This window comes from Ictalurus furcatus, chromosome 28 (genome assembly GCF_023375685.1).
Source record: "Ictalurus furcatus strain D&B chromosome 28, Billie_1.0, whole genome shotgun sequence".
NCBI classification, from domain to species: Eukaryota; Metazoa; Chordata; class Actinopteri; order Siluriformes; family Ictaluridae; genus Ictalurus; species Ictalurus furcatus.
Window position 1 is genome coordinate 17,025,462 of NC_071282.1, and position 18,699 is coordinate 17,044,160.

Sequence of the window (18,699 nt, forward strand, 5' to 3'; positions counted from 1 at the left end):
TCTGATGCTCACGTGCCCATTGTAGGCGCTGGATGGATGGACAGGGCTCAGCATGGTCTCTCTGACCGGTCTGCGGATACGTAGCTCCATACGCAGCAAGCTGTGATGCACTGTGTGTCCTGACTCCTTTCTATCAGAGCCAGCGTTAACTTTTTCAGCAGTTTGTGCTACAGAAGCTCTTCTGTAGGATCCAATATTATGGCTGATCGGTGTATATCCCCTGAATACTTGTGATGTTTACAGAAATTTGACATTTTTGTAAAGTCACGTGACTCAAATCTCAGTCATTTTTTCCACCTTAAGTGTAGAAAGAATAACTACAAATGAAACACGTTTATAATTGGTCACAGATCTGATATCGGACTGGTATTGTATCGGATTTCAAAAAGCGTGCGCGTCGTTATGGCTGGGCAGCATGACCATCTGATATTGATATTACAATACGTTACAATAATCATAAAATAAATTACAAGTGAATCGCAGTAACCTTTCGGATAATATCACGGGTATCGTCAGAACTGTTATAACATCCATCCCTACTCAGGAAATATTTTTCTAGGTTTTCATTGGTTAAAAATGATATACTGATATGTTTATGTACTGATAGCTGTGGCATTACGATTTAGATTTACATGTTGTAAATATGATTTTTTTTTTTAATGCTTCTTTTTGTTTGTGAGGTTTTTTTTATTTACATTTTTTAAACAATCAGAAAAATTAGAATTTGGCTTTTGTCGGCGCAATACTGCTAATTCGGTTTAATTAGTTTAAAACTGAGTTTCGAATTTGAGTCGACTTGTTGAACGGGATTACAAACAAATTAAAACGAAACAAACTTCGGTTTAAATTTAAGCTCACAACTTGACGTACAGTAACTCCAAAAAAAAAAAAAAAAAAACCCCATCAAATGTCAGATTTATAAAATTCAACTTCAAAACCAGATATCAATGCATAATTGTAGCATTTTTAGGTAAAAAAAAAACCTCAATATTTTGATCTATACGTAAAGTATATTGTCAAATTTATCATGAAGTATCGTGATATGATATTTTGGCCAAAACGCCAGCCCATTACACAGCTGATCAAACTTTCATGCTGTGTACTAGGCAGAATGAAAGTCCGATGATAGGAATATTTTTGATAAGTTACCATGACGACGCTATCATGTGTGTTGAATATCACGGTGTATTGAGTTATTAGCACATGTCTAATTGGCATGTAGCCTACATTACTACAAGTCTACTGTGTTATATGGAGCACATTAGGGCTTCATCTAATATCCTGAATCTTTCACTGAGCCTATGCCTTTTCGCTATTCGACACCAAAAGTGATACCTGAGTGATTTCATTTGTACATGAACTCATTTCCTCATAAGTATTGTAAAAAAAACAACAACAAAAAAAACACTTCTAGTGGCAATTTCGCAATTAATAGCAGGAATAAGAGGGCAACTGGGGTATCAGTGACCATTCAGTAATAAAAGAATAATACAAAATAATTCGTTTGATCATCACATGGTGTGTTTTAGAACGATGATGATGTAGGCTTTGTGACAAAAGGTGTTACTGTTTTGTTTTTTTGTTTTTCTTTTTTCCTAATGCTACCGTTTTTCGACCTCCATCTTCTCGTCACCGCCGGTTGTAAATATATCTAAACCATCTGAATTCACACTACACAATCGCACTACCTACTCCCCCTCGAAACCACACCAGTCACAACTCAGGTATGGCAACGAAGCCTGTGTACACGGTGTACTTACTTCAAAACATCACTTCAATCTACTGCATATTATATATATATATTTTTTTTTTGTTTTGTTTAAAGTCAAATATTCTAAATGATACTTTCAGAAAGTATACATTGACACATATTCTTTTTTGGAAGAAGGTAAGGTCCCACTTAAACAGACTCAATAGTTCATTAGCGGTGGACGGACCGTGCTTCAGAAGTACGCCGTGCTCCGACCACGCGCTAATCTAATTTTCCTCTTAGCACTTTATATTTCATTATTTTTTTTTTTTTTTTTTTTTTTTTTGGCTCAGCCGCTGACTCCTCCGCTAACTAGCAGCTTCATAAACCAAACCTCACTCAGCAGATGCTGTTCATCAAACACACACCTCTCTTAAAAAGAAACATTGTCTGAGACCAAAGCAAAGTGCATTAAACTATTTGTTGTTTTTTTTTGTTTGTTTGTTTGTTTTCTTTTTCCAATACCTCTCGCTCGCTCTCTAATATATTCTACATTGTTTCGGAAACATGGAATACAAAGGTGAAAAGCAGAAATGTTCTGTTAATACGGTTTCGAGTCCAATTGACCACGTGTCGGTCCTCCGCCGCTGCTTTCGCTATCAGAGCAGGAGGGTTGAGGCACGCTCCTATACAACACACCAGGTCATGGAGTCCACTGGTAATCACCACCGCGACTACGTCCACTATGAGGGGACTCGAGACCAGCAACGCCTCCTAAATATTTGGTCCTTCATTTTGGAAAAAAAAACAAAACACACACACACACACACACACACACACACACACACACACACACACACACTGGTGTGGTATGGACAAGCACCATAGATAGGAAGAGAATCACACGTCTCTCCCTGTAGCTTCGTAGATTTAAAAACAAAAGAGTCTCTTCGGCTAATATGGATGCTATTCTATATATTTATTATCTTGTTTGCTGTAAGGTTTGGAGAGATATTATTTAAAGGAGCAGTCTGTAATTTGTTCAGGCCCGTGGTTGCTGCCTGTGATGTGAAATGCGCTTGCAGTGAAAATATTAGAAAACTTTGTGTCGCCTTATAAGGGAAAGGGGCGGAGTTAAGCGGCTCTGTTCCAGCGTGAAGTGGTGGGGGGAGGGGGTGTTAAACTTATTTCCAGGCCGGAAAAATGTAAACAAACCTAAATGAAGAAACTAGCCACATCCACTGCATGGCAATATTCCAAATCACAGTTTGTTTGTTTTTTCTTTGAAATTATATGTTTCTGCTTTTTTTTAAAAAAAAAAAAAAACACTGCACCTTTAAATAATATCAGTTGTGTTTTTAAAGTTTAACTTGAGAGAGATTTATATCGTGATGTATTTGTTATCATGAACCGTGCATTGAGAGCTAGCTTACAACAGTCTAGCCTTAAATCTGGATTATTAATGCCTGATCCCTTATCCCCTGAGTGTTCCATCTATTCGCGTTCCACTCGGCTACAGACTCAGGGCCAGCTCTTCCTACACACCCCACCACCCAAACGAACACCTTTTAGGATCCAGAGCTTTTCCTAGGTCAGTCATAAGGCCACACAAACATATTACTTAGCAACTTGCACCCCTCAACCCTGACGTCTGCCTCACTCAGCAGGGCATCCTTGGACTGTCCTCAGAAGTTATAGACATGACGTTTTTGTTTCAGGAGGGTTTGTACTTAACGCTATTGTAACTGGTGCTCTAAGTGTTTCTCTTTTTTTTTTTTTATACTGCATCAAAGAGGTCACATTTACTGGCATCATATCTCTGTCGACTCGATCCTCTCCAGACGAGTGGGAACGGGCCATGGGGGCGCCAGCTGGTGCAGGGCGGGCACCTTTTTCTCTTCAACCGGGGGAGTCGGGGAGGTGATCGACACGGCCACGGGTGCTGTCGTGGGCACCTCGAGACTAGCGGATGGAGGCGGTGAAGTTGGTGTTGCCGGCGATACCAGGATCGGAGTGGCCAGCTGGGCTCCGAGCTGGTCGACGCGCTCCTCCAGTGCCTGGTTCTTCTGCAGCATTTCTACATAGCTGAGCTGCAGCTGTGCCTGGTACTTGAGCACACGCTCTTTTTCTCCCTGCCAGGTTTGACGCTCATGGGCGAAGGTGAGTGCCTGGCGCTCGCGCTGCTGGCGCTCCAGACGCAGCTCCCCCTGAAGTAGCTCCAACTGGCGCCGCAGGTCGCCCGCTTCCTGCCGCTGCACCTTGGAATCATCGCTCTGCAGGCTGAGCAGCGGGTCCGGGGCGGGCAGAGCAGGCAAAGGGGGGAGCGAGGGAACAGTGGGCAGAGATGAAAGAGCGGGCAACGAGGTGGGCGTCTCTGGCGGGCTCAGTGGTGAGAGGAGGCGTTCCCGGCTACGAGACAGCACCAGCTGACCCATATCGGCCAAGCTGGACTCGGTGGTGCGAGTGCTAGCGGTGTTGCTAAGCTCACTCAGGGCTTTCTTCAGCCCCGCCACCTCCGTCTCAAACGCACTCAGCTTGTCTCTCAGGACGGTCACCTACAGGGTAGGACAAAAATTAGAGACAGAGAGCCAGTGTGAATGAATGAGGGGAAAAGACGGAGTAAATAGTAGTTACCTGACTCAAGTCTACAGACGTTTGAATGCAGTGAATAGGGAAAAAAAATTCCTACACTAGGAAAAAAACAACCAGTAACTGTTTCATTATCCAGTCAGTACTGGAGCCATCAAGCTTAATAATTTATACTCTGTCGTGTTAACAAATTAGCACATGGGTTCATATCCTAGATACAAAAGAGGCGTGTACTGGCGTACTGCAATGCGACTAAATTTAAGCAGCGATATGAAATGCTAGTTTCGGAAGTTAACATTCCATGTAACCTGCTTAGATTCGTGTTTGCTAATATGTGATTAGACCGAAACCTTTTTATTCAAATTCTGAATTACAATAATTGAATTAGGGTCATTGTGGTTTCAGACGTGCAGTATTACACGTTACGTTTCAGCCCAACAATAATCTCGTCCAATCAAGAGAAAAATTAGCCGAAGAGCTAAATCGGGATTTCCAGACAAGTTTACAAGGGTGTAGTTCAATGAGCTGGAGTTGGGTTTCCCTGCACATTTTGCACAGGCAAAACTGTAAACATCATGAAAGTCTTGGTAATGAGTGGATACGCTGAGTTGTATTACGAGAAGGAAAATGAAAATAGGGGCTTTAATGCTGCGGTGACTAAGAAAAAAAATTTTTCTTCACATGCTGCTTCCCATAGCAGCATGTCCACTTGATAGACACAATGTTGACATGGTTACTACAGTAAATCAAGAAGCTAGGATGAGTTACTAGTGTGTTGAAACAGCCTGTTTCACACATGATGACGAAAGTATTCTTTCGAAGAACTTAAGCAGGCGTGTCCAATCTTATCCGGGAAGGGCCGGTGTGGGTGCAGGTTCTCATTCCAACCAAGCAGGAGCCACACCTGAGTCTATTGAAAGCCAAGATCACCTGATTAAACAGGTGGAATCAGGTGTGGCTCCTGCTTGGTTGGAATGAAAACCCGCACCCACACCGGCCCTTTGCGGATAAGATTGGACACCCCTGACTTAGAGTATATTAGAGTATAGTAAAGTATGTTAAGACATCAGACTAATTAAGCCATCTGCTTCTGACAGTCCCGGTGAAATTACAGATGCAACCACTCCATCTTTGAGATCAGTTTATCTACTTGATGTATTTTTGCTTGTAAAATAATTTTTTTCAACACGACACAACTTGTACAATGTTTTCTGTAGGTTAGAGTTGTTGTGTAGTGATGTTAATGGTTACGGTATGACCATGTTTATTTCTGGTCATTGTAGTCGTCCCTATAGCTGTCCCTAACTAGTTTAGGAGCAGGACTAGGAAACATTTCTCTACAGCGTAGGACACAAAAATATAACAAAATTGACGTAACAGGTACTGACCCAATACCTCTGTCCCCCGTCCACTGCCTCATCTTTATGCATTGATGCATGAACGTTTTGTTTTTTTAAATACTGTTTTTTCAGTGTACGGATATTCGGGCAGAGCCCTTATAAGGGTTGGGTTTGGGTTAAGTCAGCACCTCGGCCAGCATGGCCTGCAGTTCTGCCTCGCAGCGCTCCAGCTCCAGCGTCTTGGTGCAGAAGGACTCCTTCAGGCTGATCTCGGCCTGCTCTCGTTCCCTCAGCTGGGCATTCAGCTCCTTCAGCTGATTCCTCAGGGCCACCATCTCTCCAGCACGCTGGGTCACCTCGCCCTGGCTCTCCCTCAGCTGTTGTTTCAGCAAGGAGATCTCACCTGCCTTCTGACATACCTGGAGAGCAAGCAGAGGGAATGATGGCCATACGAGTGCGCTCCAGGTCACGGCTGTTAAACTTTAGTATAAGGGGGCTAAACGGGCGAAACAAGCACATGGGGTATTGCTGGCCATGCCACCAGAAGGCTGTTATTGGTAACAGTGACTATTAGAGAGAGGTTACTAATTAACAGCCTCAAGTGGGCCAAACTTTTTAATTGGTCAGACCAGGCCATGGGCAACTCATTAAACAGGTCTGGAGTAACATATCAGGGTTAACTAATAGCTCACATTAACTTGCTGTCACTAAAGTCAGGATACTGGGAGTCTCAGCCTCAGACACTCTGTTCACAGTATATGGAGCATCTGAAATCTTTTGTTCACTTTTCTGGCCACAACCTTTAGGATCCTGAAGGCTGCATTCTGATTGGCCGTTCACACTTCCAGTGGGAAAACGAAAAAACGTGACACCCTGAGCTTTCTGGAGCAAAAATGTTTATGAAACTCAGCTATAAATGGTATTAAAGAGTTTTGTGTGAAGCAGTTAGTGCTGTGTGAATGATAGTACTGCGTGTAACAGCAATGATACAGGAATCTGAGACTTGCTTGGCAAATGAATGTGGTTAAAATTTCATCAGAATACAATCCAGAACCGGAATGCATGAAATGTTATAAATGGATTGAAATGTTATAAAATCATTGATTAAATGTACCAGACTGTCTAGCACAGCTAGTGGTCTAGCATGTGGACCACTAACTACATAGGTTACTGACTGAATATAAAGGTTCAGGCTTCGTATAGCAGCTCAGATTGCTGCTGATGTTTATCCCAGCAATTTGGCCCCCAAAAAAACCCCCCACGATAGACAGTGATGAAAGAAACTGTAAGACATTGGACATTTTGCATGAACATTTGCATTACATTACCAACTCAGCAACCATCAGCTAACAACTAGTGATTATGCTAACATCACCAAATTATCGTCTAGAATACGAAGGATCCTGTAATCCTTTTTGGACGATGACAAAACTAAACAAAAACTAATAGCCTGGTCTATAATGAGCAGTTTTAAAAAGTTTGGCCAAAGATAAAATTTTCAAAAAGTTTCTCGTTACACTTTATTATTACTAACTGCATTACACTTCTTGCTCAAAGTCTGAGACATGTCTTGCCTGATGGATTATATCTGCGGTAAGGAGACCGGTATTTAATTAATCTCTATCCTCTCACCTCCCACTTGGTCTCCTCCAGCTTTGGCAGGAGGTCGGCCTGCTCCTTCCTGTAGTCCAGGCACTTCTTCTCCAGCTCCTCACGCTGGGCCAGGAGCAGCGTCATCTCGTCCTGGAGCCTGCGCTTGTCCTGCTGCAGGCGGCTGATCTGGGCCTGCAGGGCCTGCTGTGAACGCTGGGCGCGACGGGTCACCTGCTGCAGCCGCCCGGCGTAGTTCTGCCTCAGTTCCTCCATTTCGCGCTCCCACACCCGCTGCTTCTCCTCGAACACCTGCACGATTGCCGCCTCGCTCTGATCCAGGTTCCGTCTCATGTGGAGTACCTTGGAATGAGGAATGGGAGAACGCAGAAAGCACAATCAGCGCAGGAACAATGCACATGGAGTTTAATTTCTAGTTAGATGAGCAATGATGAAGTACCTCCATCCTCACCTCTTGCTCTCTTTCCCATAAGCGGTCCTCTAGGTCACGAATGACGTCGTCGGAGGACGGCGATGGCCGCAAGGGCGCCGGCGCGTCACTCAAGTGGCTGAGGCGCTGATAAGATGACGAGCTCTTGCCTGAAGACGAGTGGCCGCTGTCAGAGGCACTCAGGCCGTTCTGGTAGCCTGGTTTATCTGGCTTGTCCAGGCCGGTTGTTGCAGTACCCAGGCGGTTGATGTGGCTGGTGGAGGCACTGAGGGGCCCAAGGGCCGGCGGAGGGCCATAGCCTGAACCCGTACCTGCATACGTGGGTAGACTGGTCAGCGAATTCCTGCCAGAATCAGACAGGCTGCCCTGGCCAGTACGAATACCTCCGCCAGAGTGTGTTCCTCGGCTGTTAGGGGTTTCCTCATCCGGACGGATTCCCGAGGCACCCTGCCCACCTCTCTCACCAGCACCGCTGCTTGACGTGCCCCCACCTGCTCCCACGCTGGCCTGAAGGGGGCACACCAGGTTTTGCATGGAATGAAAGCTCTTGGGCACCACAGGCTTGAAGGCGGAGGGACGGACCAGTGCGTCAGGGTCCTAAATAGGAAAGTAATGGCTTGTTTAGTACAAATGTATAAATTAGACATATAAAAGTACACAAAGCATGAGTTTTGACAAAATAATTTCATCAGGTATTGGTATTAATCTGTGGAAATGCTGGATACTTACACATGAAATGAAATGTGTACCTACTTAAAGCTGCTGGATGTAAGATTTGGGGATTTGGTCCTCTGGTAGAAAAATGCTATTGCAAGCTACATGCAGAATAACATTTCGTACTGTGGACTGTGCCATGTTATCCATTTACTGTGGCTTTAATTTGGGTATACTTTCAGGAAACAGGATAAATATCAGCAGTTGTATTATAACAGCATGTTGTGGGGAAAACTGTAGAAGAATCGGTAAATAGTTTCTCGTTGCTATCTATGGAATGACATCATCAACTAGTCTCCAATATGTATTTCTATGGGCACAACATAAATCAATGCATTGTTTGTAGTAAGCAAAATACCTGTATATATACATACACGTCACTGCATTTCATATATGTATGCAAAAGGAGCGACATGCAAAATGGACTGTTCCAACTGAACTTTAATAAGAGCTCAAGCAGATCTATTAGTTATACCACACCAGATATGTCACCAAAATGAAATACCTTCCCCTCGGTGCTCAGGCCGTGCTGTACCTGTGCTTGCTCCAGCTTGCCAGAGATGGGCAGGATGTTGGGAGGGTTGTGGTTGTCCGTCTTGGCTTTACTCTTGTCCTTGTGCTGCTGCTGCGCTGGTGCTTGATGGCTGCTGTTCTTGTTTTCATTGTTGTTGATGTTGAGGACTATGCTGTTTCCACACAGATCCAGGCTCTCGCCTCGCCTGTGGCCTGGTTCCCTCCTCATGGGCCCATTGGAGAAAGGAGCGTTCGAGAGCAGCCGCTCACCGTTGACGGTGTGCTGCCGATTCGCATTGTGAGAAGCGGCGGCGCGCTCGGAGTGCTCGTTGGCAGTGACGCCTGCTGTCTTGGTGGCCGGTGCTGGCAGGCGGTCAGCGCTGAAGCTGCGGTCATCCAGACGTCGGCGGACAGAGTTTGGGGGCAGCGCGGGCGCCAGGGGCCCGTTCGGGGTGGTCCGCGTGCCCACACTTCTCATGGTGATGGCCCGCTGGCTGGAGGCTCCACTGCCCACGCTGCCCATACCAGGAGCTCAGAGCCCCTCACTCAGCCGGCCACCGCGCCAATGAGCCGGGGCAGGCAAGGCGGCCGGGCTTGGCCGCAGGTACGCACACTGCACAAAAGAAAAAAGGAGAACGATCAGTGAAGCACATGGAAATAATTCACTGAGAACAAGAGGGTAAGCTGATGCTGCATCCAAAATCCTGCTATCACCATATTTGACATCATAACTCCTATCCATTTGGTTGTGAACTTCAGTGTGAGACAAAGTAAATAAAATACAAATAGAACAGAAATACAAAATGCAACAGAAATGCACGCAGTTGCAAATTTTCTCTGACTGCACTTAAATTGTTCTGCTCAGCCGCTAGTCACAGCCTGACATCTTTTGTACACTTTTCTGGCCACAAGCTTCAGAATCTTGAAGGTTGCAATTTAATTCTCTGCACCTCCACACGTTGGCAATTTTACATGCCAGCAAGTTTCCGAAGGGAGAAATGTTTGACTTCTGTGACACGAGCTATACGGAGGAAAATATTGGCCATTTGCAATGACACACCCTCTTCCTGTCAAGTAGCCAAGACTCTCTAGTGAAAGACAGCGGTCTGGCTTGTGAGACCACTCAACACCTTTATCGAATTTTACACCTCAAATTGATATACAGTATGTCTGTATTATAATACGCCTACGGTGCCCTCCACTAATATTGGCACCCTTGGTAAATATGAGCAAAGAAGGCTGTGAAAAAGTGTCTTTATTGTTTAACCTTTTGATATTTTGTTTTTAAAAAAAAAAAAAATCACAAAAATACTCTGCTCTCATGGATATTAAACAATTGCAAACAAAACACAGGTTTATCCAAAAAAAAAAGAATCTTTGTTAAATATAGGTGTGCAACAATTAATGGCACCCTTTTAGTCAATACTTTGTGTTACCTCCCTTTGCCAAGATAACAGCTCTGAGTCTTCTCCTATAATGCTTGATGAGGTTGGAGAATACATGGCGAGGGATCTGAGACCGTTCCTCCATACAGAATCTCTCCAGATCCTTCACATTTCGAGGTCCATGGAGGTGGACTCTCCTCTTCAGTTCACCCTACAGGATTTCTATGGGGTTCAGGTCAGGGGACTGGGATGGTCATGGCAGGACCTTGATTTTGTGGTCAGTAAACCATTTCCGTGTTGATTTTGGTGTATGTTTTGGATCATTGTCCTGCTGGAAGATCCAACCACGGCCCATTTGAAGCTTTCTGGCAGAGGCAGTCAGGTTTTCATTTAATATCTGTTGATATTTGATAGAGTCCATGATGCCATGTATCCTAACAAAATGTCCAGGTCCTCTGGCAGAAAAACAGCCCCAAAACATTAAAGATCCACCTCCATATTTAACCGTGGGCAAGTACCTCATGAACTTCTCCACATGGCTACCTCTCTGTGTGCCAAAACCACCTCTGGTATTTACTCCCTAAAAGCTCTATTTTGGTTTCGTCTGACCGTAGAACCCGATCCCATTTGAAGGTCCAGTAGTGTCTGGCAAACTGAAGATGCTCGAGTTTGTTTTTGGATGAGAGTAGACGCTGTTTTCTTGAAACCCTTCCAAACAACTTGTGGTGATGTAGGTGACTTCGGATTGTAGTTTTGGAGACTTTCTGACCCCAAGACGCAACTAACATCTGCAGTTCTCCAGCTGTGATCCTTGTAGACTTTTTTTACCATTCGAACCGTCCTCTTCACGGTGCGTTGAGATGATATAGACACACGTCCGATTCCAGGTTGATTCATAACATTTCCAGTTGACTGGAACTTCTTAATTATTGCCCTGATGGTGGAAATGGGCATTTTCAATACTTGAGCTATTTTCTCACAGCCACTTCCCATTTTGTGAAGCTCAACAACCTTTTGCCGCACATCACAGCTATATTCCTCGCTCTTACCAATTATTATGAATGACTAAGGGAATTTGGCCTGTGTTTTACATCATATTTATACCCCTGTGAAACAGGAAGTCATGGTTGAACAATTTCCCGTTCCTAGTCACCAGGTGTGTTACAATTTTTATTGAATTTTTTTTCCTCATATGAATTTATCAGGGTGACAATAAATGTTGCACACTTATATTTAACAAAGATATTTTTTTCATAAACCCGTGTTGTGTTTGCAATTGTTTGATATCCACGAGAGCAGAGTATTTTTATTAATTTTTTTCAAAAAGAGATCAAAAGGTTAAACAATAAAGACACAGCCTAACGTGCCTTACTATTCTACCTAGCTTTCATCGACATGGTTTCCTACATTACACACAATGCCTGTTCGACATTACCCTTCTTGCAATGGGATTTAGCCCTCGCCTCGGCTCTACATAAAGAGACCGATGCAGCAGCGCTTTAGTCCTTTAGTCTGTCCGGCTCTGACACCTTTTCGTCTGTGCTCTGTGTTCAAGAAGGTCAGTTTCCAAAGCTTCAAACTTTCATACCAATACCACCATCAACGCCATCGTGCTCATCATCTCGTACCTCACTAAATAGCTAACTAACTCTGAGTCTCAGTTGTAACTGTCGTTTAGCTGCATTGCATTCTGGGACTTTGAGTCCCAACACTTACAACGTCTCCACACAACGGCACACGGTACAGACACCTCGTCAGGACGTAACAACGTTATGTCAGCTAGCAAGATTTACCTCCCTAACCAACCTCCACCATAATGGAATAATCCGTCCATACATCCATTTTCTATACCGCTTATCCTACACAGCATCACAGACAGCCTGGAGCCTACCCCAGGGAAATTAAGGCACAAGGCAGGAGACACCCTGGACAGGGTTGCCAACCCATCACAGGGCACAATCGCACAAATATTCACACAAAATGGCCAATTTGGAAATCGCAATCAGCCTACAACGCATGTCTTTGGACTGGTAGAGGAAACCGGAGTCCACTGTGGAAACCCCTAAAGCACGGGGAGAACGTGCAAACTCCGTGCACTCAGGACGAAGGCAGGATTCAAACCCCAACCCCAGAGGTGTGAGGCGAATGTGCTAACCACTATGCCTAATATAAAGGAATATTTTCAAATGTCCTCAATAATCTACAGAGTGTGCTGAATATCGCGGTATATTGTATAAGCATTATACATTATGCATATTTGTCGATACAAATAAATACATGTAGACATAAAGCTCACTGTGTGCAGTGTGGTGCATAGTGATGTGCATAGTGATGTGCATTGAGCTTTCTATGATGCATGTAACACTGAAATATAGAGAACACACACACACACACGTTACTGCTTTATAACACCTCGGCTGATAACCTACACTGAGGTTATTACAGTGCACTGGAAGTCATGTGCCATCTTAGGAAGTGGTCCGTGTCTGAGTGTAGTATCCTCGTTTATCCAGCAGGGGTCCTACGTTGGATTGGCAGTGGCACGTGCCTCCACTACCTCTCTCTCTCTGCTACAGTCGCTCACTCACACGCATTACATCATCACTCCCATGCACGCACACACACACACACACCTCGATAATTCCCACCTCCGGTTAATCTCAGACACTGTGATGATGATGATGATGATGATAATGATGATGATGATGCTTGTGATACACACGTACTGGTGGACATCAGACGTCTAATTGGCGTCGCAGAACAACATTCACCTATTTCACTGAAGCACCCGTGATGCTGCAGACGCAAACTTACAGGCTGATGCCATGATGCTTTGGCACACAGTGCATTTGAGAGTGATGGATGGATGGCCACAGATGGATGTAGGTTGTGATGGTGAGATGGAGATGGTTTGGCCTGCATCGAGAGACCAGAGAAGCTCGCTCAGCTTTATTCCTCCTCTCCAGGCCCTCCTGCGTGCCGAGCTCGTGCTCTGAGCCCATCACAGATACAGATGCATCCAACACCTAAACCTTTATGACATCCGCATCCACATATGCGCTTGCAAACATGCAGCGTTTGATCAGTGCACACACCACACCACACATCACACCACAGCGCACCTTTACAAAGGATTTACAGGCCCTGCAATGAGACACATGCAGAGATGGATCAGGTGTGAGGTGCTTGTAATGTTCTCTCTCAGAAATCTGCTCTACATCCCGAGAGCACAATGGAGAGACTCACTACGGATGATGCACGATCCAGCTCGCGCTGTTTTTATTCCCTGCCTGTCTTCTTTACGCGTTGCATAATTACATAACGCGTTTGGGTCCCCCAAAAAAAAAAAAAAAAAAAACACACTAAAATGCGTTAAACGATGCGTTTCTGCACCCTGACCCCCCCCCCCCCTTCCCTTTTCTCAATCATATAAAATCCTGTCGTCTTTTACTCTCAATCGAATAAGCAACCGTGATAAAAAAAATAAATAAATAAATAAAATTAGAAATAAAAAAAAAAACGCGGACTCGCGCGCGCTCGCTTTCACACACTCTAGCTCTGTGTCTCTGTGTCGCGCGCGCGCACCTCCCGTTAAACCAAAACGCAGCCGGTAAAGCAACATTATCAGCTTTTTTTTTTATTGGGGGAAGGGGAGGGGGGGTAATTTAGGGCACCGATGGATGCTGAGAAAGCCGCAGGTACTTACTGGTCGCGCGACTCCTCTTCTTCCTCTTTCCCTCGTACCGACGTCCGTGAGCGCGCGACTCTCCCGCCGCCGCTAGGTTAGGTTCCGCAGATTCCTGGGGAAACGGTAAAGGGTAGGGGGCGGGGGGAAAAAACGGAGAAGAAAAAAGCTCGGTGTGTACGCACTCACGCACGCACGCACGCGCGCTCTCTCTCTCTCTCGCTCTCTCTCTCTCTCACACACACACACACACACACACACCGGAGCTGGAGGATGATGAGGTGATGGAGGTATAGGCTCGAGCGCGTCAGCTGTGTCACACACACCCACCGACGCCCCGCCCCCTTTTGGGGGTGACAGATACGCCCACTTACCCCTCCCACACACCCCCAGGTACCTAGTGCGCATGCGTGTTAATTTGGCTAGCATATGCTAGCCATATAAAAACCATAATGAACTTTTTTTTACTTTCACACTATCCGTTGTTACCCAGATGAAGATGGGTTCCCTTCTGAGTCTGGTTCCTCTCAGGGTTTCTTCCTCATGTCATCTTAGGGAGTTTTTCCCTCACCACCGACTTGCTCAACTGGGATAAATTCACACACTTAAATTCTGTGTCCTGTGTTTATATATTTCTGTAAAGCTGCTTTGAGACAATGTCCATTGTAAAAAAGCGCTATACAAATAAAATTGAACTGAATTGAATATAGAGTGCTAGCTCAGTTTGAAATGCCATACTAGCATACACAATACATCAACAGTTATGTTATATAACATGTAATACATACTATTCATACTACACACACACACACATTTATCCACATCGCTTTGAAAGGACAGAACCATGAAGGAATCCTTCTACCACATCATTGGATACCATTACTGGACCAGTGAGTGGACTTTACATACCCACGGTTAAATATGGTGGAGGGTCTTTAATGGTTTGGGGCTGTTTTTCTGCCAGATGACCTGGACATTTTGTTACGATACATGGCATCATGGAGTCATCGACATCAAATCGACTATCAAATATCAACATATTAAATGAAAACCTGACTGCCTCTGCCAGAAAGCTTCGAATGGGCCGTGGTTGGATCTTCCAGCAGGACAATGATTCAAAACATACATCAAAATCAACACGGAAATGGTTTACTGACCACAAAATCAAGGTCCTGCCATGGCCATCCCAGTCCCCTGACCTGAACCCCATAGAAATCCTGTAGGGTGAACTGAAGAGGAGAGTCCACCAGCGTGGACCTCGAAATCTGAAGGATCTGGAGAGATTCTGTAAGGAGGAACGGTCTCAGATCCCTCACCATGTATTCTCCAACCTCATCAGGTATTATAGGAGAAGACTCAGAGCTGTTATCTTGGTAAAGGGAGGTAACACAAAGTATTGACTAAAACGGTGCCAATAATTGTTGCACACCAATATTTAACAAAGATGTATATATATTTTTTTGGATAAACCCGTGTTGTGTTTGGAATTGTTTGATATCCATGAGAGCAGAGTATTTTTGTGAATTTTTTTTTTCTTTTTTTAAAGATCAAAAGGTTAAACGATAAAGACAATTTTTCACAGCCTTCTTTGCTTATATTTACCAAGGGTGCCAATATTAATGAAGGGTACTGTATATTACGTAGGGGCGAAATAAACAAACTGAGAGCAAGGAACTGATACAATATATGGCAACAAAGTTATAGACACCTGACACATATATCGCCCATATGTGCTTTTTGAACATCCCATTCCAAGTGTAGTCCCGTTTTGGTGCTATAATATTCGCCACTCTTCTGGGAAGGCTTTCCATTAGCTTTTAGAGCGTGACTGTGGGAATTTGCGTTCATTCACCCACGAGAGCATTAACGATGTTGGGCGAGAAGGACTGGCGAGCATTCGGTATTCCAGTTCATCCCAAAGGTGTTCAGTAGGCTTGAGGTCAGGGCTCTGTGCAGGACATCCGAGTCCTTCCACTCCAACGTCAACAAACCGTGTCTTCATGGAGCTCGTTTTATGCACAGGGGCGTTGTCATGCTGGAACAGGTTTGGGCCTGTTAGTTCCAGTGAAGTGAAATTGTAATGCTACAGCATATAAAGCCATCCTGTACAACTGTGTGCTTCTAATTTTGTGGGAACAGTATGGGGAAGAACCGCATATGGGTGTGATGGTCTGGTGACACAAACCTTTGGCCATATAGTGTAGTGTATAAGTGTAAAAGTCAGTTTTAACACTCACACTCTTAAAAACTCTATATCAATACTCATTCCTGCTTTCTCTCTCTCTCTCTCTCTCTCTCTCTCTCTCTCTCTCATTATTATCAGCTGAGGAGGAACAGAAAATAGCTCCGGTCATATGACACAGTACAGCAGCACTCCACTGGCTCAGCTTTCTCCAAGTCAATATTTCATATTGTCTACATGCCGTGTTTATCCCAGAGTCCATATGGTGTTTGGTGGCTATTCAACATCCAAACACCATATCAGTAAGCTGTTATTTCATCTGTGTTTGGCCTTTGTGCCTCTCTCTCACACACACACACACACACACACACACACACGTGATGAAAACAAATCCCAGTGGATAATACACACCTGATATAATACAGCGTACAAACATTTAACTCTTTAATTTTTTATTTCTTTTGTGCACAGTTCTTCACAGAACAGGTTATCCCACACGCCTGCTTTCCTTTCTTGCTTTTCTCTCTTCATTCACAAATTCACTGGTGACATCAACAATTTGTCAAGGTTACTATGGCGATGGTCTCCATCCAACTGGAGCACAAGCTGCTTTCATATGACTGAGGATGGAGGGAGAGAGAGAGACAGAGAGACAGAGAGAGAGAGAGAGAGAAAGAACCAGCTAACTATGATATGTGATTTTGCACATACGCATCATTCGTCCGTAATTCATCTGGTGGGAAAATCTGTCGTGTCTTGAACGTCACTTAAGAAACAGTTCAGCTGGCATGTCATTGGTGTGAATTCACTCGTAAGAGACGCTATTCATGTTTATAGATTCAGTTTGTAATGTTTGAAAGCATTCCCAGTCTGGTCATAATTCCTTCTAAAAACTGTAAGATACGATATTCCCGTGCATGGGAAGAGGGTACGTTCTTTACTTAGCTTTCATGTGCATTTCTCCAGCCTGGAAATCAGCTGCATTCACATCCAAAATTCTTTCGCTCGATCACTTTTACATTAAAAAAAAAAAAGTGTAGTTTTCAATTGTCAAGAAGCATAAAGGCTTTTCGGTGTTCTTGCGATTTACGTTACAGTCAGTAGAGGGATCTAAACGTTACAAACCGCACCTTTAATCATAAATATTATTTTCTCCTTCTATGACAAAACACAAAATGTTAAGATTGGAAATTTCAGGTGTGAAGCATAGACGCATTTTTGACATTTCTTAAAGTGGACTTATACAAATATTTGCATTTATTCATTTATTGGCAGTCAGTTTTATGCAAAAAGATGACAACAAAAAAAAAAATCAACATTTTAAAAATAATAAGTGTTAACACACAGCATATCGTTCACACTGCTCCAGTATCATCAGCACAGACAGGATAAAAAGAGAAAATGGTGATACAGTTACATGCAAATGTTTGTGCACTCCCCTGGAAAATGACATCATTTGTTAAAAATAGCCTAGAAAGTAATTGTGCATTAAGATATTTATAGAAATAGTTTGTTGTAGTGTTTCTGTTTACTTCTTTTCACCTTAAAAAAAAAAAAAAAAAAAAGATATCAGTAAAATATATAATATGGTGAGGGGTACCCAGACTTTTGCATACAATTAGAGTTTTGTAAAACACCACGCTTGGGTTCATGGGATTTCTGCATGAATGGACGTCTACTGTAAATGTTCACTCGGTGTGTAAGGAGAGATAAGATCAGAATTTGGATAATGATTCAAGTGAAAATGATGCGTACAGTATGTCAACAGATGGAAAATATATATACATATATATATTTACACACACACACTAAATTAACTCATATGCATTATAGTATACAATCGCCTTCCTAAAATGTGTTTCATATATTACACATTTTGTTGTAAATATATTTACCTAAATGATAATATATGTGAAATGCACAGAACTGCTCATGATATGATTATGATCCATATATTTCCCCCTGATCGTGATCATGAACAGCTGTAATAATGTATATATTGTAAAACACAGTATAATTACAATAAGCTGTCAATACATATGAGCATTAAGACACAGTTATTTATTTGATTTCTGCTAGATTAAATATACTTTCCGGTCTATTACAACCACATGACAAAAAGCAAACCATGACAGAAATACCGGTCATATGTTTTATCGTGCAAAAGTAACAGGAAGCGTGTTTCACGTCTAAATCCGTCAAAAGAAAGGTCATTCTTCCTCGTACAGCGAGTGTTCACGTCAGCGTGTAGCTAACGTTTTTTAACATACTCGTGAACACTCGCTCGGTTTTTCCCTCACGTTTCGTGACGTGCATGACGTCCTTTTTATTTCGTCTCTCAGACGGCAAACCTTTTGTCTAATTTTGGATGAAACTGCGACGCCAATACCGATTCTCAGCTGAAAATACTTTTCTGTCTAGACTTGAGAATAATCTCTCACTGAGAAAACGAGCCCTCGCGTCTCGGGTCGGCGGGAGATCCATCAGTAGTTTGAACTCCACACGAAAAAGCCTGTGTCATACACATTTCCAGAACATTTTAGATGTAATAAGTGGTATT

At 43.5% G+C, this 18,699-nt stretch overlaps 1 protein-coding gene across 4 annotated transcripts; it reads right to left on the bottom strand.

Moving 5' to 3' along the window:
* Window positions 1–1,894: 1,894 nt before the first annotated feature.
* Window positions 1,895–14,641, bottom strand: LOC128603820 (leucine zipper putative tumor suppressor 3). Of its 4 annotated transcripts, none has more exons than XM_053618528.1 (6): window positions 13,979–14,641; window positions 8,910–9,500; window positions 7,682–8,257; window positions 7,252–7,572; window positions 5,808–6,038; window positions 1,895–4,245 (listed from the first exon to the last, which is right to left on the bottom strand). In XM_053618528.1, the coding sequence occupies exons 2-6, from the start codon at window positions 9,408–9,410 to the stop codon at window positions 3,502–3,504; spliced, it is 2,373 nt and encodes a 790-aa protein (XP_053474503.1). In that variant the 5' UTR covers window positions 9,411–9,500; window positions 13,979–14,641; the 3' UTR covers window positions 1,895–3,501. The 4 variants fall into 4 exon arrangements, with proteins under 4 accessions (XP_053474503.1, XP_053474502.1, XP_053474501.1 ...); XM_053618527.1 differs by having other exon boundaries at window positions 7,670–8,257; XM_053618526.1 differs by having other exon boundaries at window positions 8,880–9,500.
* Between the last annotated feature and the right edge of the window lie 4,058 nt (window positions 14,642–18,699).